Source organism: Simochromis diagramma, unplaced genomic scaffold (assembly GCF_900408965.1).
Source record: "Simochromis diagramma unplaced genomic scaffold, fSimDia1.1 OVJJ01000387.1, whole genome shotgun sequence".
NCBI classification, from domain to species: Eukaryota; Metazoa; Chordata; class Actinopteri; order Cichliformes; family Cichlidae; genus Simochromis; species Simochromis diagramma.
Genome location: NW_024387152.1, coordinates 4,258,067 through 4,282,984, shown reverse-complemented (window position 1 = coordinate 4,282,984; position 24,918 = coordinate 4,258,067). Strand labels below are relative to the sequence as shown.

General features: G+C 45.3%; 1 protein-coding gene across 8 annotated transcripts in view; it reads right to left on the bottom strand.

Moving 5' to 3' along the window:
- rerea (arginine-glutamic acid dipeptide (RE) repeats a) overlaps positions 1–24,918 on the bottom strand; it is a 127,555-nt gene that overhangs the window by 36,067 nt on the left and 66,570 nt on the right. For all 8 annotated transcript variants that reach the window (XM_040047895.1, XM_040047898.1, XM_040047896.1 and 5 more), the window contains 2 exons: positions 3,548–3,653; positions 1,387–1,483 (listed from right to left, as the gene is read on the bottom strand). In XM_040047895.1, coding sequence (XP_039903829.1) covers positions 1,387–1,483; positions 3,548–3,653 — 203 coding nt within the window. The remainder of the gene's footprint in view (positions 1–1,386; positions 1,484–3,547; positions 3,654–24,918) is intronic.

Here is a 24,918-nt window from a genome sequence, read left to right as displayed (position 1 = left end):
TGCAGACGCAGAGATCTGGAAAAGGAATTCAACCTGCCTGTCTCCCCTCCTAACACGCTTACCCCCCAGTGAGCCGTGGAGGCCACGGCTCTGACCACATCTTGATGCCATTTCCTGTTTCCAGCACCCTGGTGTCTGGCTCTATCAAAATAACAGACATCACAGCCATATGTAGCTGGGCTGCGTTGCAGAGAAATAGTATCTTCCTCCCCCTGAAAAGATTAAAGGGTGCTAAGGAGAGCCGTCTTTGGAGAGCTCAGAGCTGCGGCATTACAGCATCCCACTGGAATTCCCTCCCGTTTATCTAAAGCCCAGAGAAAAAGACAAATCAAAGGGAGCTCTGTGTAGGAGAAGTTGCAGCTAATTTTCCCTAAAATCTGTGGTTTCTGGAAGACATGGCTTTACCGCTTGCAGATGGTTTTGATTAAAGGAAAGGGGAAGAGGAGGGAAAAGGAGGGGAGGGGTGGTCAGCCAGGAGGGAGGAAGAGACAGAGGCAGGGACAAAGACCGAACAAAGCGTATTTGTTTCTAGACAAAGAAAATTATTAAGTCTGCGAGCATTTCCAAAGACATTAAATATATACAGAGGAGGCGCTATAGGCTGCTCTCTAGCAGCTTGTGCAGGTGTGTATTGATGCAGAGCTGTTTTAATCAGTGTTTTAATGTTCAACAGCATAAAGGTATGTGCCTCAGTTATGGCTTTGCATCTTTACACATCTGCTCTATTTTAGCAGCACCTGCTAAAACCAGTAAAGCATGCTATATGATCACTTTAGGATTGTAAAAATGAAATAGCTCAGTGTGTAGTGCTATAAAGCAATTTGGTATCAGAGCAACATAATTATTCATGGAGAGGTGGCAGAAATATGGGGATAATGGAGGTTTACGGCTCAGAAGGCAAAGGGATAAATAAAATACACTATATTATATCCTGAGTCTGGTTCAGACCCGCCATATGTTTTATGATAGCAGTGTTTCAATTAAAAGGAAAGGGAACTGGTTTGCTTTACCATTGAATTAGTCAGCAAAAGTATAATATTTGCTTCTTCTTTTTTCCAATTTCTGATTAAAAGGCATAAGATTATCTTTATCTTGCTGACAGAAACACAAAATCATAGCAGAAGGTGCCACGAAAGTTGAATGACAGTTCTGTAATTTGTATACAAAGGCACCAAAATCCACAAATAAAAGCTGTTCCAGTGACGCTGTTATAAATTCAAATACTGTAATAGCCTAGATGTTACTAGAGCTCTAGAAGCAGAAATCTCGGTGTAGAAAAAAACCTGTGAAGCCTGTGCTGAAAGTATTCCATTTTTCTGTAGCACTGTTTAGAAAGCTTCCAGTCTTTATGTGCAGTTTTGTTTGCTCATGTGTGGGTTTGTTTACCTGAGAGCAGCAGCATGATAAGTGTCCACGTAGTCCGAGATAAAGAGTTCTCGACTCCTGACCACTGGATCTGTGATGACCAGCTCCCGGCCAGAGTCTGCAGGAGGGAATAGTGCCTGTGGTCAGTCTACATCATATACATAATCTGTGACAAAAATAATGATTTGAGATAAAGTAGCTCTGTAAACCACAAAAGTATCAGCACAATTCTGTGTTTACCCACAGTAACAAGCACCTCTGTGGAATATTGCGCCGTAATTCAATAAATAGTTCAATTCAATAAAGCCAGTAATATGCTATCCCTTCAGAAGAGAGCATAATGTTCAGTTCTCGAGTGAAATGACCCCCATGGTAGTTACGATGCATCACTGGCAACAAGAGGAAGTTGGGACTTGTCTTTGACAAATGACCTGAGCTGTGGCCAGTGAGCTCTGGCCTTGTGACATCAATTCTAATAGTCCAAGTCCCTGCTGCCAGGACAGACTGCTGATAGTATAGCACTGTGTGGCACAATCCTTGTATTATCGTAGAAAAAGAAAATGGCACAACACCGTACTTAGCTGCAACCCTGATCCTATCTGGATTTTTTGTTTGGTTAGGAGGCTGTTTTTACAGCGTGTAAAGGTAGAGATGATTGTACTGTGAGGCAAAGAAAAGCCGAGCCACTGGGGGCACTCCGGCTAACAAGAACTGCCAACTGTGAACAGGATGTGTCAACAGGTGAGGTGTGTTATTTTATCTCAGTTTGAAGATAAAATTGCAGTTTATAATCAGGCTGAGAAACATTTCCGGGAACACGCACATTTAAAAGGCTACAATTAAACTTGTGTGCAACGACAAAGTGTTCAGAACACCGAGTAACATTTAACTACAAAACTAATTTAACTTCAACCATGTTTATAGGACACAGAGTTCTTGCTGCAATAAAACCAAGTAGAGTAGTTGACATTTTCAATTCTGACAGTCAAAGAACACAGAGAACACAGATATATGTAGCCATGGGGTACATGGAGAATAGGTCAGCTAGTTTCTTTAATTACACTTAAACTACTGAGTGGGTTTGAACATGTTTCAACTAAAAAAAAAATTTAAGTAAAAATAATAAACCAATAAAAAATAAAAAGCCCCAAAGAAATGTGGGAATGATTAGAATAGTAATAGTGTGGAACCGTGGACGAAATACGGAGCTAAAACTATGGCTAATAGCTGATTTACTTTACATTATGGATAAGTAGCTTATGTTTAGCTAACAGTAACAGACAAATGTATTAAGTTGCTAGCTAAACACTCTAGATCACAGGTGTCGAACTCCAGGCCTCGAGGGCCGGTGTCCTGCAGGTTTTAGATGTGTCCTTGAACCAACACAGCTGATTTAAATGTCTAAATTACCTCCTCAACATGTCTTGAAGTTCTCCAGAGGCCTGGTAATGAACTGATCACTTGATTCAGGTGTGTTGACCCAGGGTGAGATCTAAAACCTGCAGGACACCGGCCCTCGAGGCCTGGAGTTCGACACCCCTGCTCTAGATGAACAACTAAGGACTAAGCTGTTATAAATTATTACATTTCAAAACAGTAAGGCTGACAACTGAACTCGTGAGCTCATCGTTTTGTTTACCAGTTGAATTTGCTTAAAGTTTGGATAAACAGTTGAGCATACAGTAAGAGTTTGTGTTGATAAATGTATTGATAAGCACTTTCAAGCCGTCTGAATTTCACCTTCTCTCTCCTTTGGCTTGTTTTTTTATCCTTTCTCTCTATGCCCTCCTTTTTCCTTTTTCCTCTCTCAGGATTTGATACTCAGTGGCTGCAGATCACTGGCAGGCTCGTGTTCCTGTAGATGTGAATGTGCTGAGAGTGTGATGAGTCCACTGGCACTGACTGGGTTGAGAGCGTGTACACTGAAGGGCCACATGACACTGCGGGTTATTAACACTCCACTGTGCTGCTGTCTGGCCTGAAGCAGTGTTACCCAGGGAACCAGCACAGAGCCGCGGTATTGGCTCGGCTGTCAGGGACACAGCGCGGAGAGCAGAGCCAGGTGTGTGTGTTTGTAGAGGAGGAACAGCACAGAAAATTAAATGGATTTACTCTCTTGCGTGCACGTTCTGTACATGTGCACATGTGCAGGTGTGTTTAAACGATCAATCGGCGGCCTCACCGTTCTCATTGTTGCGATCCTGCACCAGGTGCTGGTAGACGGAGTCAGGCACCTCTGACTGGCGGTAGTACCATTTCACATTCATCAGCAGATGGTCCCGTTTACTCTGCAACACAGAGAGACACAAAGTGAGTGAGCAGGAGACTAAAAAGATCCCACGCTAAGATAAACAGACATCGTTCTGTTTGATTACGACGTCACAAATTGGCCTTTTGGCAAAGAACGAAGCCGTGCAGATGCACCGTTTATGGCTCACACAGGCTGATGCCAAGACGCACGCAGAGAGACCAAGTCAATTAAAAACGGATTGTGGGGCATTTAGAGCCTTAATAAAGTAAACAGTGGGATGGCCGTCGCTGGAGGAAGTATGGAGTGAGAGGAACCATGCGGGGAATGGATGAGTGTTCAACCTATGCCTTGTGCAAAGCAATCCTTTGCCTTGATTTCACTTCACTTAATGATAATACTCTAATGAGCCATTATGTATTTAACACACTACCAGGGCTTTATAAAGCTTTTTGATGCACATGTACAGTATCAAGTCTTCTATGCCTTTATGTGCTGCCACCCACTGGCTCTTTGATAAAATGCAAGTCAGCAAATCTCTTTTAATCCTTCAGCTGGCCAGCAAGTGGCAGCACTGAGGTGAGAAGAGAGCCTTTCCACAGGGTGAGTCAATGAAAACACACAGAGGGAAGGGAAAAAAACAGCAGGGGGGGAAGGTGTGGGGAGAAAATGGTAGAGACTGACACTAGTGCTGAGGTGAGGGATGAAAAGGGCAAAATACTGTTTTCATTTCATGTTATAAAATATTTATTGTGACTGCACATAAACCCAACTGACCGTCACAGTGGTTTGAAAGAACATTAGAGAGACTGCCAGGGTGGGTGCTGGACTGCGACACAATCCTTTTGGCCCCAGCCATCTTTATTAGGGGCTCTGCTGCACTGCACTGAACTAACAGACCGAGACACCTGCACCGACACCGCCAATGGAGTACAGGAGAAAAACCACAAGGGGAGAAAATAAAAAGGTGGGGAAGATACTTCAGTAATCCAAGGCAGACAGTTTAACATCCACCCTTTCCAGGCTCTTGTGTATATATGTGTGTGTGCGTAGCAAGAAACATGAGGTCAGGGTAAAGATATTTAAAGCCTTTGGAGTACATTGTTCTGTTATGTCACAGGGGAGGAGACTGAGAGCACACGCAGCCAAGCAAATCATCACCTCCCCTTAAACCTCGAGACCACCTCTGGTTTTCTCATTCTCTCCACTCCTTCCATATTCCATACCCCCCCCCACGCCAGTCTTCCACTGTAAACCTTTTCACTCCACCACTTTTTGTTTTTTCATTTCTTTTCCTTTCTCAAACCTTTAGCAGGGAGGAGGAATGAGTGAGTAAGTGAGCCTGGACGTGTTAAACAGCAGCTGGCATGCAGTCAAGTCAGCTGCATTTACTGCTCTGGATGATTATATGCACGCAACATCGCACAAGCAACACACACACACACTGCTTGTGATCCAACACTGATGGAGTAAGACACAGCCCCCCCCCCAGCAATAAGGCGTACTGTGTGTGTAGAAATGTGTGCAATGACGTCATGCCACTCCCCCTCCCTCCAAGCAGTCAGCCCACCCTTCCATACCTCTTGTCTATCCAATGTACAGACACAGTTGCCTTCTAGACTAACAGGGCTGCCTGCCACAGCGGAACGAGTAGTTATCCGGTGCTTATACATAATTAATACTTTAAAGGCAGACTGTAAATGCTGCCGGTGTGCTACCCGAACATCTCATTTTCTGTCTGTACAACCCACAAAATGCAGAGCCTGATGCAAACAAAAAGGCACAGGCAGACAGAGAAGATGCAAAGAAGAAAAAGAAGACAAACAAAAGCGCAGGTTGTATGTCTCATTCATTAGCCTGCATTGTTTCAAACCAACCAAAGCAGAGACCAAATGTTGCTTCCACTATCATCAGTATCCTCGTTGCTAGAGAGTAGCCGCCACTCTCCAGAGCAGATTGCTGTTATGAAGCTCACAGCGGCGTTAAGCCCTCTCAGGCAAAAAGAGGGAGGGAGACGGAGAGAGACTCTGAGAGTGCAACATATGGAGCACGTAGTGGGAGTGGAGCGCAGCTTTCAATTATCACAATTCCATAAACATGCGGGGTGGAAAAATGAGTAGATAACACTGGGAGAAAATGAAGGGAGATGATAGACAGCTCAGACTCGCCGCGCGAACTACTACTCGCATTGTCTGGGCTTTGCTAAGCCTGTCACAGAAAATGACAGAGGGAGAACATAAGAACCACAACGCTGAATTGATTAGAGGCATTCCACGCTGCCTGTAGAGAGCCGAGCCCCGCACAGTGTCGGCCATCTTTGTCTGTCCTGCCAGAGGCTAAACATGGCCCTGCCCTCCCCCTCCTCCTGAGGCCCTAAACCCTGGGAGTACCGCTCACTGCAGAGAGGCCAAAAGACTTACTGAGAGAAAGAAACGAAACAAGGCGGAGGGAAAGAGGTGAAGAAGCAGAGCAGAGGAGACAGAAGGGGAGAAATTAGGAGAGAGAAAGGAGGCAGATTAAGGTGAGAGCAGTAAAAAAAAAACATCTCATTTCTTCTCACTTAAAATCACAACTATCCTCCTCACTGCAACCCGCAGGGTACAAGACTGCCCCTTTATTCACTGAGGTGATATAAATCTGAGAGTCATGCTTTGGGGCTGAACACAATAGCACCTCCCCTCCCTCCCATGGCTCAGCTTGGCCTGTGGCATTCTTTTAGCACTCCTCAGACAGACAGGGGTTCAACTATTTCTCAAAAAGGATATTTATTAGGAAAACATAAAGTATGTTTCTTGTGGAACAAGCTAAAAAAAAAATAAAAGAGGCAAGAGTCACTGTTAATAAAAACGAATCAGTGCATTCATCACTGTCCTGAAAGCAGTCAAGACAAGACAAGCCAGTTAATTCTCCCCTTGACTAGCTAAAGATGGCTGGCCCCTTGGGTCCATAATGGCTGTGCAGTTTTCTTTGTGCAGTCAACTCTGGAGCGAGGGCCCCTGTGTACGACCACAATGCTACAAAGACTGGGAGAAGAGGGATACACAGAGGGCAGACTTTTCTCTTTACAAGGAAAGGCTTTAAATGTGAAAAAAAAAAAAACAGCTCCGTTATTCGAAGGAGAAAAATCAGTCAAAGATCGGAGAGCGCGGGATTAAGTCTGCGTTTTCAAGTGCGAGAGTGTAAAATCAATGCAGTGCTTTTCAACCCAAAAACCCCCAATCCCTGTAAGTGTTTGAGCAGCAACCGGCTTCTCTCGCGACTGTTCACAGCGGCCTTTGCAATATGGCAGCCAGAGAGCGTTGTTACAACCTGTAACCCTCAAACCTAATGCCCAATTCCGCCTCCTCCTCCTCTTCTTCCTTCCACTGTAACACTAGAGCTTTGCTTTAAACAATACCAGATCCTCCCTTCTCCCACACGACAGGCCCCCAGCGCACCTCGTTAACAGGAAACCTCTGTTTATTTTCTCTGCCTTTCAAACACACTTCTTCCTCTGCAAACCCTGTTAGTGACCACCCCCTCGTGCACTGGCGACAACACCAGCCAGGATCTATGACTTCCTTCAGGAGGTGGCAACCAGAAGTAAAGAAGGAAAGACATATCCCAAACCCGCAGACAAAGGAGACGGCAGGGGAGGGAGGGAGGGAACGGGGGAGGTCATGCAGGCAACGGCAGCAGCAGCAGCTCGGTGTTAGCAAGGAATGTCAAGCAGTTCAGCTAAGCTAGCAGGCTTGCTGAGCTAACAGCTTAGTTAACGAATGCCCCGAGGACAAGGGAGGCTCGAGTATGTGAGATCAGGGCTGGTACTGGTGTTGACACACACACACACACACACACACACACACACACAAAATGGTAGGGAGGGCATAAAGTTGGAGTGTTCACCTAGCCTGTCGGAAGGGGAAATAAAGCACAACCCAAAAGAACAAAAGGGCGATTGTGGCATTTGGAGGCAGAGATGGGATCTGGGAGGACTAATCTGCTGCTCCAACATGATAAGATTAGAGAAGGGGGAGGCAGGAAGAGCTGGCTGGGAAGATCACACGTACACTCGCGCAAGCACACAAAGATGATGGATATGATTGGGAGGGTTTTCCACTCGGCTTTTCTCCCTTCCCCATTTTCGTTCTTCCTCTCCCTCTTTTTCTCCCGCTCTCTTTGAGACGGAGAGATCTGCCAGCACACCAGCACTCAATAAGCACTTCCATCTGGACGGCACACACAGACAAACTTAAAAAAATAAAAAAATATATTGCATGTGTGTGAACATGCAGTTGTGAGGTACAAGAGATCTGCTGTGCTCACGCAATCTCAGACATCTCAGTGACTGACAAAGGAGGTTGTTAAAAAGTAATGCTAGCGTGCTGTGTGAACAAACACACACACACAAATACACACACACACAAATAACAGGCTTTCAGGATAAGCACCTCTATTCTTCTCCCAAGCCGGCAGCAGCAGCAGGCTGGGACTCTGTGTCAGAGGTAAGAGAAAGCAACTCTAAATCAGACTGTCAGAGCCAGCAGCAGCAGGATCCCGCTCTTCAATCCTCCTCTCCTTATGGGCTTCACCGTGTGCACTTGGCTACTTGGAGGAAGCCTCTGCCCCTCAAGCCTCATTCTCTGAGCCACACATAATAACACTAAGCAAATGCTGATTACAACGTTTGTTGGGCGGAACTGTGCACAGCCTTCTTGTATGCCTGGCAACAAGAAAAAAAATGAATAAATAATTAAATATATAATGTGTGAGATTGTGTGGGAGGCATTGGGGGGGGGCAAGGTGAGTCCCAGCTGTGGTGGCGATGCTGGCAGGACCTTTTACACCATGCCTACACATGGGTGTCTCTCTCTCTGCCTCTCTTTGGCTTGACCTGTTTGGATATTAAATCGGCACCCTCTGCTTTGAACACACTGGGCCCATCTGTCAGCCCGGCTCCATATTGGATTGGATGAGCATTAGCCGATTCAGAGTGGGCAGATTTGCTCTCGTTTCGCTTTGTGTGTGTGTGTGTGTGTGTGTGTGTGTGTGTGTGTGTGTGTGTGTGTGTGTGTGTGTGTGTGTGCCTTTGAATGCCTGTCTTAAATTTAAAACCCACTTTCACAGAATCAAGCCCACAGGGTTTAGATCACTTTACGATGGACTCGCTGGCCGGGTCGCCGTACAAATTGATGACATACAGCAACACATGTGAGGATGTTAACAGGTCCTCTTGTCATCGAGGCAAAAAACACAGCAGAGAATCGAGGAAGGGGAGAGGGGGGGGGGGGAGAAGAAGAAGAATGAGTCACGCGGAGCTCACAGATGATACTAATTAAGACTTCGGGGCTGAGGACCACTACTGGTGGATCATACTGCCAACCACAGGCACCCTTTTACACACTAGAGAGTCACAAGCACCCCACATGACTGCGACACTCAGGTTCACAACTTTTTCCAACCCTCTGCTTCGCTCCACAGTCTGTTTCACTTCTCCTTTATTTCAAATGTGTCCTCGAGGAATACAGCAAACTAATAGCAGGAATAATAAGATATCTGCTTTAAAGGATCGCGCTGGATTCCTTCTAGAAAGAGAGAGGCAGTGAGACTTGAGAACACTAGCGCTGGCTGTTTGCGGCATAAAACAGCCGAGCTGCGTCCAACTTAAATATTTGTCTTTGCCTCCAACACACTTCTGTTTCACGTCAGTTTAAGCCAGGAAATTTAACACAAGTTAAGTGATGGTGCAGATAGCAGCACTGTTAAAAGTCAAAGGGAGAGAGGGGTTATAAAATGATGATCACTAACAGCACAAAACAGTCAAAGAGCACCTGGCAACTTATGCTCAGTGATTTAGGCTAAATGCTAATACACACACATAGAGAGACACACACATTAGCACAGTCAGAAATCTTTGCAGCGCTTTGCAGGGGTAGAGACTAGAATGCAGATCCGAGTAAGACTTCAAACGCAGGCTGCAGGAGGACAGATGGAGGCGGTTAGGAGAGCTCATATCTCAGTGTTCAGATCATAATACTGACTTTATTTCCCAAGCTCTCCCTCTCAGCCAGACATAGAGTTAAAGCCTGCCAGAAAACATTGTCATTTCTGCCTTCAGCCTTTCATTTAGCCGCTTCAAAGCCATCTCGCTTTGATACCTGGCTTCCCTGTGCGTGTTAGTGTATTCGCCAGCGTGCCTGTATGTGTGTGTGCGCTTGTGCATAGCCTGGGATGTTCTCAAGAGAGCGGAGACTTGTCCTGTCTCAAGGTAATGCCCGTGAGTCAGGATTCACAGAGAGACACAAACACACAATGAGGGAAGAAAAAAGGGAGGAATGCTGACGTTTTGAGAGGACACTGGCTTTTTCTTGCGCAGACCCTTTAAACCGCCGGGTGTTTCATTTCCCTGTAATCCATTGTGTTAGCTGTGCCTTGTTAGCATAGCCTGGTGAAGTAATGAGACATCTCACTAATACTTACTAGACTGCTGCTATAGAGAAAGAGAGGAGGAATGCTCACAGAGAGGGGCGCAGAAAGGATATGACTATCAGACTGTGTGTGTGTGTGTGGATTTGTCATATTGGACGTTTGCCCAGCAAGCTAATCCAAACCCTGCATATGTGTGTGTCTGTGCGTGTGCGTGCGTGTGTGTGTGTATGTGTGAGGACCAGTGGCAGCCTCTTGAGCAGGGTATGGCAGAGATGGAGCTGAGTGCTGTAATGGAAGACAGGAAATGAGAAGGCATGCTTAAGCCAGTGCTAATCGATGTCCCCCCCACCACCCCCGTCGCCTTGGTATAATTCACACACAAATTTATCACGTAGTGTGTGTGCGTGTGGGTCGTATATCTTCTCAACAATGCACTGGGGAGTCAGAAAGGTGCTGTGCGTGTGTACAAATTTGTAGCACTTCAAAGACTGACGCAGTGTGTGCTCGTGTGAATGCTTTGGAGGTCTTTATGTGAGAGCAGCTGTCAGGCCATCAGGAGCGTCTAGAGGGAGAGCGTGTGACAGTGACACAGATACAAGAAGCTGAGGCACCTCCTGCACGTCTGTATGGTCAGAAAACGCACGTTAATGCACAATTATGATCCTTCTTGCAATACAAATCTCATTTCCGCATGCACACGCAAACAAAACTGCATCCATTTAAAAGAACAAACGTGGACGGAGCGGCGACAGTCAGCCATGGATAGAGAGAAACAAGCAGAGTGTATTAACACGAGCATGCAAAAACAGATCTTAACGCAGAGTGTGAAAACCGGACAGACAGCTTAAACCACCGCAAGCTCAAGCACTTGTGATTGTTTTGTTTTTATCTGCCCGCTGCTCCCAAAGATATCCATCTCTCCGGCTCCCTTCCCCTGCTTTATCTCGGTCTGAAGGTGACCTTGCCTGTCTGTCAGTCTCTAGTGATGACACTGGCCCTATCAGTAATACATCATGTAAGCAGTGTATCAGCCAGATGCCGCACTAGCTGAGCAGTGGGTGGTCTGTCAGGCATGCCTGCTTTGTACAATATGCAAATAATCACATGCAAATTACCTGACTCTGTGTGATTGTGATTGTGTGTGTGTGTGTGTGTGACAATATATCCGGGTGGATGCAAATGAAGAACGCTATCAGATGTGCGCTAAAAGACTTAAAGACATTACGGGCATTTCACCAAACACAGTTACAGCTCACAAAAATCAAAAGGCTACTCAGAGAAAATGTCTGAAAGCTGGGGAGGAATGTGATTATAACACATGTGTGCACACACGCACACACACACACCCACATAGAGGCCAGGAGCTTTGAGCAGCCTCCTGCTGTGCTGCAACAAGAGATGTATTGTAGACAACACAGCTGCAATAACAAGGCTGGCCCAGTGCTAGAAGGAGCTGTGCTGCACGACTTTTCGTCTAGACCGACAAGAACAGCCGCCATATTGTAACATGATTATGGACTGGAGTCTCTGCGTGTATTTTTAAGTGCAATGAATTTAAAGTGATAGGGATGCAGCTGTTTTGTTTTTTAAAAAATGCCTAAAATGCACATTACAATGCATCAAACATAAAAATGCATTTCCTCGAATGGATCCGACACCTTTTAAGGAGTCTGATGGAAAATACCGGATCTTTGTAATAGTATTAAAAGCTGAATATTTTGTAGGTTCCTCCTACATGATTAACTCAGGTTTGTTTTTTTAACTTTCAAGTACAAGAAAAATCAAAAGATGCTTTGCTATCATATCATCCCGAAGGTACTGAAGGTAGGCTGAGTTAATAAGAAAGGGAAAAATGTAAATTAGCTGGCTAGAATTACTTTCCATTTAAATCTAGTGTAAAATAATACAAATAAATTCACTGCGACTTTAATGTAAGTGAATAATGGCGAGAAATCTGACGCGGTTGACAGGATAAAAGATGCAGGAATCTATAAATGATTGATCTGAGTTATAAGTTACATCCTAATCTGCATTAACTGAGCACCTGAACACCTTCAGATTTTTTGTCTGCACGTTACACATTCGGTGAAGACTTTCAATACGATGCATCACCTTTTTATTCATAATCGATCGTTTAGTTTAAACTCCTCTTCCACTGTGTTAGGTTATTTAAATGCAACATAAAAAAGCAAAAACAGAAAAAAAAACATTCAGCTGAAGTGACATTGATGTAACGGGTGGCCGTTCTGCAAGGACGACCAACAAAGCGTCTTGATTAAATAGGAACAAACAGGCATATTTTAAGCCCTGCGAATTAAGAGCTGCAGATCCTTTGCGAGGTCTCGTGTTGCGGTTGACTTCCCAAACTCCAGCAAAAATAAAACATACACGGTTAAGTAAACAATTGCTCGCTAATGCAGAACATGGGAAAAACAACAGAGTCATGACGAGCGGCGTGTCAAACACGCTGGTTATCGTTCGCACGTACCCAAACACAGCACCCACAGCGAGAGAGAGGAGAGAGAGGGTGAGACAAAGAGGCTGAACAACACACCAACATCTCTACTCTCTGCAACCCAGGCACATCAAAGCCTTCTCCGCCCATTTATCTGCATGTGCCTGTAAATCAAAAGGCATACTTTGAACCTGCACGCATGCACACGCACACACACACAGGCTCAAGCAGCATTTGCTTTGTGCAGCAGAGTCCAAGACTGGTGTAGGGAAGGTAAAAGATTTTGCTGTAGACGAGGGAATTACGCGCCTCAGCTCACTCTGTCAAGGGGGGAGAGGAGAATGACTGTTTACCAAAAAGAGAGAGGGGGGTGGTGGGAGGGTCATTGCTGTGTCTCAGGCAGTGCTTTCCTGTCTGCGAGTCACCTCTTCACTTCACTTTCACCCTTCACTTAGCCCCGCCGCCATCATTGAAATGAGACACACATCTACCCCACCTTAAAAACGGCTCTATGCTCTGACAGATGAGGAGCCAGGTCAATGCAATTAGTTGTAACAGCATGTACAGGGGCAGACACTATGCACAGGAAAACAAGACGAATACATGGACAAACACATTCAGAACCCCATGGAGAGAGAACCTAAGGAATGCACCCACACACACACTCACACAGATGATCTGTGCATCCCAGTGTGACCATATGGTTTGGCGGGGACTTCCTACCCACCGCAGAGGAAGTGTCCGTTTACAGTGCACAGTTCAGTTGTCTGCCATCACATCCTGTCTCCCAGCTTTAAACGGCAATACGAAGCCTGCTCTGCTCAGCCCAGTCACAGCTTTGAAGTTAAATCAAGCAGAAAGGAGACAGTTCCCCATACCGTGCAATCAGCATTGGCATGAGATCTGGTGGGCCGCACGCAACCTCAAACAACAAAGCAACATAAAGGGAGATTCACTTTCTGCAGCTCGTATGTGTGAAGATGGTTCACTTTTCAGCCAGCGTTGCTGGTGGTGTGTCTGACACCCACCTGTCCTTGGGTAGAGTGTGATTAGGCGTTCTTAACGCCAGCTTTTTGTAACAGAGTGGATGCGTGTAACAGATTGCGTGCGGAGAGCGATATGATAGGCTTATGATGGAATGATCCAGCAGACATTGACTAACAGTATGTGAAGTACAACGGGGCGGGTGTTATTGATGACTCTCTTAAAAAAGTGGGTATCATTGCCATGGCAGCCCATGCGTTATCACCACGCAGCCACGCCCAGTCCCCCCGGTTCAGACCAATGGGCAGCCAGCTGCCAAGCAAACAATCCCCAGCAGTGCTGGAATGGTTGCGGGCGAGAGGAGAATGCTAAATGTGCCACTTCATCTGGTGATTGACACAGAGCCTCTTGTTTACAGGCGCCATGGAGATTTGCATCTTTTTACCACTGCCACTCCTTCTCCTCTTCTCTCTCATTTCTCGCCTTCTCCTTTGTGTCCCCTTGCTTCACTCCCACAATCCTCCCCGTTTGTGGCGGCTCTGCATGAAGTGGATATTACCCCACCCTGCTGCTATGATATTGATCAGCCTCCTCCTTCCCTCTCCTCCTTTTCTTCATAGCCCACTGCATTGATTCCACCTCTCCCTCCGAGCCCGCCAGCTAGGAGTGATTACACACGCTGCTCACATACAGAGATGCAAACACACACGCAAGCATACACATTAGTCTTCGGTAGGGATGTGGGACATGTAGCCTTGCTTTACTTTAAAGGCTATAAAGCTCAGCGGCTGCTGCACCAGCCCAGTGAAAACACTGCTTCTTTTCACTCAATCAAACCCAGTGACTGCCAGCTTACCATGACATATTACCATAATAAACATCTTTGTTATAGCATGTTAGCATAGCACACCAGCCATCTGGCATAAAGCTGACTGTGCTCTAGTGTTTTCTGTCAGGCTGGTGCTAAAGATGGCTGTGGTAGGGCTTGACAGGTGGACTCCAGACACCTTGTGATTCTGTGCAGAGCCACACGGAGCACATACACACTCCTTATATGGGCCTGCGGTGCTGCACTCACCAGCTACACACCAAAAGCTCTCCTACTAAAGTCAAAACAGTGAAATAAAACAGCTAGGAGTGGGTGTTAGAACAGCACAAGCAAAATACCTAATCACAAACTCGGCTCATCTGTGTCCACTTGAGCATAAAAATATTTCCCCACGTGTGAATGGACAGCCATGCTGACCACGAACGTGACACCAGAAGTCGCGCCCCCGCCTAAAAACCCACGGGCAGCAGGAGCTCTTGGCTCGTCTGTACACGCTTGGACGTTAATCTGTTAACCAACCCTCTCAAATTGACCAGACAGTATCTCTGCTAACAATAGCGCGTGAAGTGCGAAAGGTTTGAGGTGGGGAGTCCTAGACGATGAGCTAACGTAGGCAGTGTGGGCTGATGCAGCAAGAACAACCACTTATCTCTGTGTAACCTCTCTCCGGCAGCGGCAACAATCCAGAGGAGTGTCTACACCAACAGGCCAGAGATCCCACATATTATACGCACCCTCGCTGTCATTTGGCATTTAAATGGCATTTTAGCATAGCAGCAAACAGTTTGCACCTAATTATGGCTAGCTGTTGCTGTGTAATGAGTTGAGCTAGTGTCTCTAAAAAAGCCACGGCTACTCTTAAAGGTAACCAATATCTCTGCTTAATCCCAAGGTGGACTGGATGTTAGAAAGGATGGGCAGTCAAACCTGATACTGAACCAGCCTGAGGCTAAATTATTAATTATTAAATCATTGATAAGCTAAGACCTAATCAGTTCTGCTCTCTGCATTAAAGAAATTCAGAAAATAGATTGCTACACAATGCTACGGAAGCATTACCTTGCACAACTGGTCTCACCGACTCTACTTTTTTCCCTAATTTGCAATAAGATTAAGAGATTTGTCTGTGATGCAATTACGCTATTCCCAATCCAGAAAAGATCTCTCTCTCTCCCTGAGTCTGAGGGGCGGGGCGCTCTCCCTCTCTCTCTCTCACACACACACACACACACACACACACACACACACACACACACACACACACACACACACACACGCACACACACACCTGTTTCATGCAGCACACAAAAAGGCACTGCTCTTAATGACAATGCAGGAGAGAACCAAACGCCTCAAAAGCATAGTTGCACTCCATCAGAGTCTGCGCTGACAATGCTTCTTGGCACAAGGGCAACAAGTCTTTTGCATTTGAGGGCACAAACAGAAGCAGACTGTTCGAAAAACCCAGTCAAACCCAAGCGCAGAGATGTACAGCGTATGACTGCCGAGCTCACAGCCTATCTCGCCTTTCCCCAGCTATGCTATATATGCTAATATATGCCGGGTTATGGCTGAATTCACAAATTCAATCTGAAATGGTCAAAAGATCTTTTAAACTGTTGTTCGGAAACTGAACAGAGCAGGAGAGCATGAAGGGGTTAGCTTTTTGATGCAAAAACAATGATTTTGCAATTATTACACAATGCATATGAGCGAATAAAGCAATTCAGCTTTTAATTTTGCCTTTTCCCCTCCTAATAAGTTAAAAAGTACTAGATCAATAAACATTTAAATATCAACACTAACATTTGTGACTAATTAACAGGTAAGCACAATCAAAACTAAGATAAAGACAAAAGGGGAGGGGGGAACAAGGACAGTGTGAATGTGATCAATAGAGCTAATCAATATTCTTCCCCTGTACCTTCCACTGTTTGGATTAGTACTCGTATTGCACTACAACTATAACCTCGTAGACAGGGTCAAAGTGACTCAGAGAAAATGTCTCGCTTACAACTGAATGACACAATCAATTAGCTGCTTTCAAATAAGAAAAACAGCTAAAGCTGACAAATAAATAACATTACGTCTCATTATCGCTCTGAGTAGGCTCATCTAAAAACCCCACTAATGATCCAGGGAGGCATCTTTAGAGATGACGTTTTGGGCCAAAAAAGTACTCCAGGAGACAGTCAGCCATCTGTTAACAGCGAGCTTCATCAGTCCCCCACCGGCCCTGTCAAAAGTCTACAGCTCAAACGGCGTAAGCACAAGCTCCACTGCGAGGTTGACGTTGGAGAAATGAGGTGTGTGTTTGGTGTAAATGTGCGTTTCTTGGCTCTGCGGGGAGGAGAGGACGAGAGGTCGCCGTCTATCCGAGGAGCACACCCCAGACATACGGGGGGTCTCGATCACCCCCATCAACCCTTCACACCCTCCGCCTGCTGATGGAAAGAGCCTCCGCACTCATCCGCCAACTCCATTACCTGCTGTGACAGGGCCGCGCATTAAATCATTCCGTTTCACCTGGAGAGGAAGGTGAAGGTAGGAGGAAAGAGAAGTGGGAGGAAGACAGTGAGTGTTTGTTTTTTTTTTAATTCTTGCTGGTCTGTGAGCTAATTCTTACATGCCCTCGTGCTGGGCCGCCATCAGATCATCCCCATCCCAACATGCACAGACGCCACAAGATGAATCACAAGGGCCAGACAGAGGAAAGAAAGGAAAGAGCAGACAAAAGAATGTGGAATAAGGTGAGAAAGGTAAAATATAAGAAGACGTATTCAGTCGCAAATGGGTTGGCCACGATAGCAAACTATAAGTGGGCTGTTAAGCTCGATAGCTAGTTGGTGCAGTTAAGAGTCTACACAGCTGACTGCATTATCCCTATAAAAGCACGCTGCCTGTTCAATCTGGATTAAAAAAAAATAATGTAATTTAAACGTCCTGATTCAATTAGCTCTGGAAAGAAAAAAAGAAAAGCAAGAGAAGGAATTAAATAGCATGTCAGATAAAGCTCCCAACACAGATTCCTATGCAGGGCAGAAGCTTGGCTTTAAAAAGGGGGATAGGGGAGAAGCCACTAGATAAAACGTAATGGATTTGACAACTGTACAAAAAAAAGACAGACTTAAGGGAGGTCTGTACTTCTTTTTTTTATCATTTCATTAAGATAGTGCTTAGGCTAATTTAACAGTGGGCTTAATAACGCAGACTTTCCTCCCTTTACTCTGTACACAAGTGTTAACTGCCTGCTGGAACAAAGGCGGCTCTGTTCACAAACACAACACTGCCAAACTGTTAAGTACATTCCTATAAAGAGAGGAACAAAGAGCATTTGAGCGTGGCAGGAGGGGAGATGAATACAGCTACTGAGGGGATAGCACGGCTCGGCCCTTTGATGCCAGGAAATGTCTTTACCATCACAGACACTGTTTATACAGCTTCGTAGCATACTCTTCTTCTTTCTTTTTTTTAAGATCGAGGCAACAATAAAATAAACTGGTAGTACTGTGGAATCTCAGTAGGGATGATGTTTGGGAGAGATTACTGGTGAGAAGGAGAGAAAGGGAGTCTGAGGTATGTACTGCCAGACAGCAGACGAGTGGAGGAGATGGTGGAGAATTTAGAGGTTTGGACTGTTTTTTAGGGAAGCACAGCAGAGTACTTGGGAGGGGGGGGTTACACAATGCAGGAATAATGAAGTGTGCAACGTTTTGTGTGTGGATACAAGTCGCAAGAAGGCACAAACACCTATCCGCAGGATAAATGAAGTGTGTGTGCAAGTGTGGTGAAGCGTCTCCGAGCCTTCGCAGCTGCGGTTCCCTCAGTCCATGTGATCCATTGGTGGTGACAGACAGGCAAACACAATTTAGGCTTGCCCATCAAAGCACATGCAGCACCAGCCGCAGCCACTGCAGGCGGAAATATGACGCACAGAATGGAAAATACACAATCCTCCCCTCTGTGTCTAAGAAAAGACCAGCACGGATTTGTCATTACCTGAAACACGAGGAAAAACACATTTTATCTATGCTTTTCAACCCTGTTTCTATGCCCTATTGTACACGCGAGCAAAGGCGGTCACCTTTCTGTCAATCATCGGGCATATTGGTGCATTTTATGGTTTGAAAGCTTCTACAAAATCTACTAAAATCCTTCGATGAGAGCAAAAGCTGCAACCATGAGCCCTTCGAGTGTTTTATTTGTCGGTTATGGAGTACCTCCAGTGTGTAAATCTTGATAATATGTCTGGTAAAACTCTCTGGTTTCTAGGTTTGTTCGCATATAACGACTGAGTTGTTCTCAAGAAACTGAATCAGACTTGTCAAACAGACCAAAATCACCCTTTTAATGATCAAAGCTCGAGCATATGTCAGCCAGTTGTGTTGGATTAGATCAACAAGCATTTTTAGATGGAGGACAGAGTTAGCAGTCATTCAAGCTGTAGCACATGTACAAAGTGTCAGAAGGTCTGTATGAGATCGCGGTGGTGCTGCAGGGGAGCTGCTGGAGATGACAGCCTGTGGTGATGTCACTGTTTTTTTTGTTTTGTTTTGTTTTTAACAGCTTTGCGAGGCGAGCGAGATCCAAGCTACGAAATGCACACATTCCTCAGACCTCACGGCAATCCCTGAAATTTCCTCTTTTCGTGTCTTCCCCTGTCTCTGACCGATGCCTTTGCCCTCTTTTCCTTCCTCCCTCTGCTCTCTCTGCTGGCAAGAGTTAATTTGCACCATGTGTTCTTTAATAGAGATTGGGGGGGGGGGGGATAGGGCCCTGGTGGAAGCGTGTGAACCCGATACCACTGTAAATCTCCACTTCCACAGCGTTACACTCTCTCGCCCCTCCTCCTCCTCTTTCTCTCCTTTTCTCTGTCATTCTTTTTTTTATTGGCATGTCACACATTGGACAAGCTGGAAATTAAACTGAGCTAAGTTGAGCACCAGTGGTGAAGCATGCCAGATACCTCCTTAAGCTGAGAAAGGGAGGGGAAAAGTGAATGTTGGAAAAAGGGAAAAGAGTGGCGGGGGGTGGGGGTGTGTGTAGCTGTAATGTAATGTAGGAGAAGGCGAGGAGGTGGGGGTAAAATTAGCCGTCCGTTTTCAGAGCAGAGGCCAATCCAATTAAAGCTTGACCAGTCCACGCAAATGTGTTTAGTGTCTGGTTACTACACTCAGCACTGGGTGGCCAGGAAGACACAAGAGATTCTCCAAGTACAAAACTCACTGCAGCGACCAGGAAGGTGACACGGAAAAAATAAAATCCATGGAAATGATGAGTGAGCAAAGACAGAATGAAGAGTCTTATCTACAATTTAAGGTCCCAGTGGTTACGAGACGCTGTGAACATTAGCCTACTTCAAAGAAACCTTCACCCTCTAATTTAGTGTGCAGCCCCATATGGAGGACGAGGGGGAGGATGCTTTCTTTTCAATAGGAAGACCTTGGTTGAGTGATTAAACAGGCGCTGCCATTATTTTCCCATACCACCAGGTTGGGAGTCCTGTGTATTATGTGAGCATCAAATCTGCCTGCCTTTGTAGGCATCTGTGCCAAAAAGGGCATTTGTTTTTCCCGCTTTCTCATCAAAGTCAGCAGCAGAGAAGGCAGCAGTGTCTGTTTGCTATTAAGATAAAGTGTGGTGCTAAACTCCAGTGCATGGTGACTTCAGTTCATGTGATGAAAATGCAAAGAAATCAGAGTTGTTTTCAATTGTATTCAACTAAAAAAAATGTTTAAAGAGGAAAAGTGTCTGAAGCAGAGCAACAAAGTATTTTAACAAGGTGGCAACAAAAGGTGAAAAAAAGCACTTTGATTTTCAATGTTGGTCCCAAATGTCATTTATCCTTGGAAAAAAATAATACTAATAAAATGAAATCTTTGCATGAGGCCAAGCCGGTCAGAGTAAACTAATTAGACTCTAAAGTGGGGGGGGTAAAGTAGTCAAAAGGCTTCTCTGCTGAATTATTTAGCAGTGAAGGGTCACAGAGGTGGCTATTGATTGGGCCTTTCTGAAAATGTTACGGCCGCTGGCCTGGCCCTTCAGTCCGACCAACCCCCCATTGTCCGCAGGCTGCGCCCACACCCCATCTGGGAAAGTAATCACCACTCATAAAAAAAAACACACACACACAAACCCCATTTTGATTTCAGTCTACTTCACTCCCCTCCCGTCTTCTATCCTAGAGAAAGAGATAATCCTATTGGTTGAACAACTAGTTTCCATAGCAGCGTTTAGCTAATGCACAGCGAGGGCAGTGAGGGTGAGAGAAAAAAGTGCTATCTGTCCAAAAAGATGAAAAGAGGGAGAGAAGAGTCGAAGAGCCATGCAGAGGGTTGGGCAGGTTTCATTTCATACCCACAAGGAGAGCTCAATCCCAGTTGCTCCACTTGCTGGGCCTGAAATGTGTTGTTATCTCAACCTTGCCATTTGTATTGCTTTATTTATTCATCACTGCGCTGGTGTGGACAATCAATCTAACCCGTCTCCCAACAGAGACGGGGCTCTGTAGCTGTCAGAGAGACGCATGCCTGTCTCCATCTGATTTGAGAAATGCACCACGCTTGCAAACCGACACCAGAGTAGAACTACGGCTTGTCAGTCTTGCAAAAATTGTAAGCGCATACTTGAACAGAAAGAGCAGCTGCTTTAAGCTGGTCACCAACGTGGCAGCTTAATGACCTAATGTTTTTCCAGAGAATGACATTAATGGCTTCACCTCAATGAAAATTCAAGCGTGAGAAACGCGAGTGAAGTATGGAGGGAACGGGATAGGGTGCCTCATACCTCACACAGAACAGAAGAATGAATCGAAATGGTCACAATGGGCAAAGTGGCACGATAGTACCAAAACAGTGGCAGAAAATGCTTTGCTCATTGGGTCTAGTCATAATCAAATGCAAGGAGAGGAAAGGGAGCGGGCCATTTGTCAAATGAAGATAGCTAATCTGTGCAGAATTTGTCCAAATAGAAAAAAAACCCCCAAACAATCCTGCTTTGTTTCCCTTTTGCAGCAAAGTGGAAGTGAATGGCCATTCAGTGTTTAATAGCTGCTGTGTTGTGCTTGTATTGCTTTAAGGCTGCCACTCAATGGGGGAACATTACAGGCAGGATGCTTCAATCACACAGTCTGCAGCAGGCTCGCCTGGCCGGCCATGTCTGTAGACGCCTAGATGCCCTTGTCAAAGCTGCTTCCTCACAGAGAGCACAGAGACAAGCACACACTTAAGACAGCCCCATGCAACTGTGAAAGAGTGCACCTCCACATGTTCATGCCTGAGAAATGTAGCAGCTCGCTTACAGCAGCTGAGTGGACTGTGGAATGAAAGGAAGAGCTGAGAAGCACACACACGAATATATACACACACACACACAAACACACAAAATTGCCCCTAATGACTGTAGCGCCCCTCTCTCAAGAGATGGCAGCGGCTGCTGCTCTACTCAATAAATATTAACAAGAAGTACGACTGATGGTGGTGCTCACTGATCCATAATTGCATTTCAAAATGTTCGATGGGGGTGGGGTGGAGGGTGGCCACAAAGGGAGAAAGGAGATAAAAAAAGAGGAAGCTCAGCCTTCCAGGGAGTGACAAGAGACAAGTAGTGATGGCTGTCTAGTAAACCTCCCACTGTCATTTCGGTGGCTCAGCACCAACGGTCTGACATGCTTGCTTTCACTGAATCACCGCACATGTGGGGATGGATCGCGGGGATGGATCGCGGGGACGGTCGCAAGCTCCATTAGCACATATACACTTACAGATATCCCACTGGATCTGAATACGTGCATGTGAGCTAGCCGCAAGCTAATTAGCCCGTGGATCTCATTGTTAAACTAATTCTCAGCACTTTGGATTCCATTAGGACTGTAGTCAGGGTCCACAGAAAACCTAATAAGTGCTCATGTTAAGCATGCGTATTTATGCACATAAATTTGCATCTTTATCAAACATTTTTAATTATGGACTTTGAATAGGAAGCACTTTCCAAGGCTGAACGTTATACAGCAGCTAAAACAGTCAGGGATCAGTTGTGAGAGATATAATTAGCATTTGGTGTGCACATGTCTGTGTGTTTATGGAGAAGGTATACACATGTTGTTAACATGACACATTAACTGTTATGTCAATCTAAAGAAAACATGTATGTGAATACCCGCACACAGACGGTGCATGTGTCCCGATTACACACAGAGGTACAGATAGTAAAGCTTAACAATAAATGATTTACTCATTAAATCACACACACGTGCCACTAACTGAGCTTTAGAGGCTTCTAAATCTGCACCCCTGTCTGCAGTGCACCTTTAGCATTGGTAGATGGGGTTTTTTCATATTTTTTTAATCTAGCACTAAAACTGAGATGGGATTTTGTGCCATCATTAAAATATTACAGCACATCCACGCATCTGATTTTCTATAATAGTCCCACAAACAACCGTGTCACACTGTGAAAATGCAGAGTTTTCCTCATTAATTTGCAAGCTCTTTGCTAATTAAATGTTTTGGCCCGCCAATTAATTATTCCAACCGGTTCAGGAAATAGACAATATCATCTCAGCATCACAAAAGAGAAAATGCATCAAAATGCTTTTGAATGAAGTTAAATAAAAGAATCCTTTTCATTTTAAACACATACATTCAGATAATTCAAAATACTGCTGCCATTATTTGTAACAGTTCTATGATAAAAGAGGATGACGCGAGTGATATGTCGAAACAAATTGGGGCCGTTTCTTTGCATCAAACCGGATTTATTAACCGTAAAGACAGAGATTAGACACTGAGAGGAGATGTAAATCACCCCATGTGCAAAGCTAAACCCTTACAGCAGGATAAGCTACGCTTCCTATGCAATCTGTTATCCTCTGCAGAAACACCTATGGTTTCGACACATCTCATCATTTAGACTTAACATCATTATCTCCAGTAATGCACATCCACACATGCCAAGTGCATGTATTGACGTGTTACTTGACAGTGCTCAGACCTGTACAAACACGACATCACAACATGTTTTCCCTGGACAAACACAAAGAACATAAAGTGTGTCGCAGATTAACCTGTGCACATCTCGCAGACGAAACAGAGCGCACTCAATCTCGGGTGGTTATAACCTTACACTGCTGCTAAATGACGGGACATAATGAAAACCAGTGAATACGGTGTGCTCTGTACTAGTTGTACGGCAAAGAAGATCCTTCATCCTTTTAAGCTGATCAGGACTGCAACATATGAGCACGAATCCTGGCAAGATAATTGCATTGTACGTGGCATCTAATTAAATGTCCATAAGCAGGAAGATCCAGGGGTGGAGATGAGCATTTGTTTGTGAGGCTAACAGTAGGGAGAGAAAGACTGTGAGGGTGTGTGTGTGTTTGTATGTTTGTGTGTTGGTGTACTGGGCTCCTCAATCCCTTGTTCCCCGAGGGAGAAACGCTGCAATCACTCCATTAACGAAAGAGGGAGGGAGACAGGGTTGCTGGCAGGGAAAGAGAAGGATGTAGGGAAAGGAAGGACGGGAGGGAGGATGGGGCACAGCTGACTTGGCCAATAACAGCAAATAAGGCTAGCTACAAGCAGAGAGGAGAGGTGGGAGGGTCAATGAGCGTCGAGGACACGAGCACAATGGCTTGAACATGGGATGGGAGGAGGGAGGGAGGTGAGTGACAGCAGATAAAGAGGAGAGGGGACGATGGGGGGAGGAGGGGAATGAAGTGTAGAAACAGACAGATGAGAGAGTGAGAGGGAGAGAAATGGAGACAGAGGAGAGAATTGAGGTAAGAAGAGCAGGATGGATTGGTGAAGTCAGGGTCAATGGGCAGATATGGCTGCAGACTGCTCAGCGCTCAGTTTCTGTCAGGCGGCTTTTTGTCTTCGATTCTTCTCTCACGGCGACATACGACTCGCGTGAGAACAAGATTAATACGTATCAAAGTACATGATCATAATACAAGCTGCGTGACCAGAATAGAAACGCGGCGCAAGCACACACAGACACGCACAAGATAAAAAACACACAAGTCTGTATCTGGCAAGCTTCCTGCATTGCTTTCATCCTGTATAGATTGTAACACATTACAAGGTCACGGCACTGGGTGTAAACAGAAACTAGCCCTTGTGGGAGAACAGCCTAAAGGACTGCAGGCCTTTAATTGACCTAACTAATCACATCCGAGAGAATGCACTGTGATGCACGTTTACAATACCCGCCATGTTACCCGCCTTAAACGAAACATTTCAATCATTCTTTGATTCATTTAAAGTCACAATTTCGTGCCACCATTTATTTCTGTTTTTTTTTTTAATCTCCTGCAAGTTTTGCAAATAATTTTTGTCATTTTCGAAAACTGATGAGTTTTACTAATGTTGCTGCAAACTTTCACACTTTTAATAATTGAAATGTGGGCGGCAGAGATTTTCATCTTTGTAAGAGTGTTTTAACAGTTCGCCACGCCACTACCGCTTCTAACGGTTTAGAAACAGTCCGCTGCTGCTCATCTCCGTATCTTGGCAGACATGTTAGGAGGGAGGGAGGAGGCGGAACTCTATATAGATGGATCAATGTGTCACAGGGGTTGCAGTGGGCACCAAAGCTGCCACTGTTGACTAAACGAGTCAGGCAAAA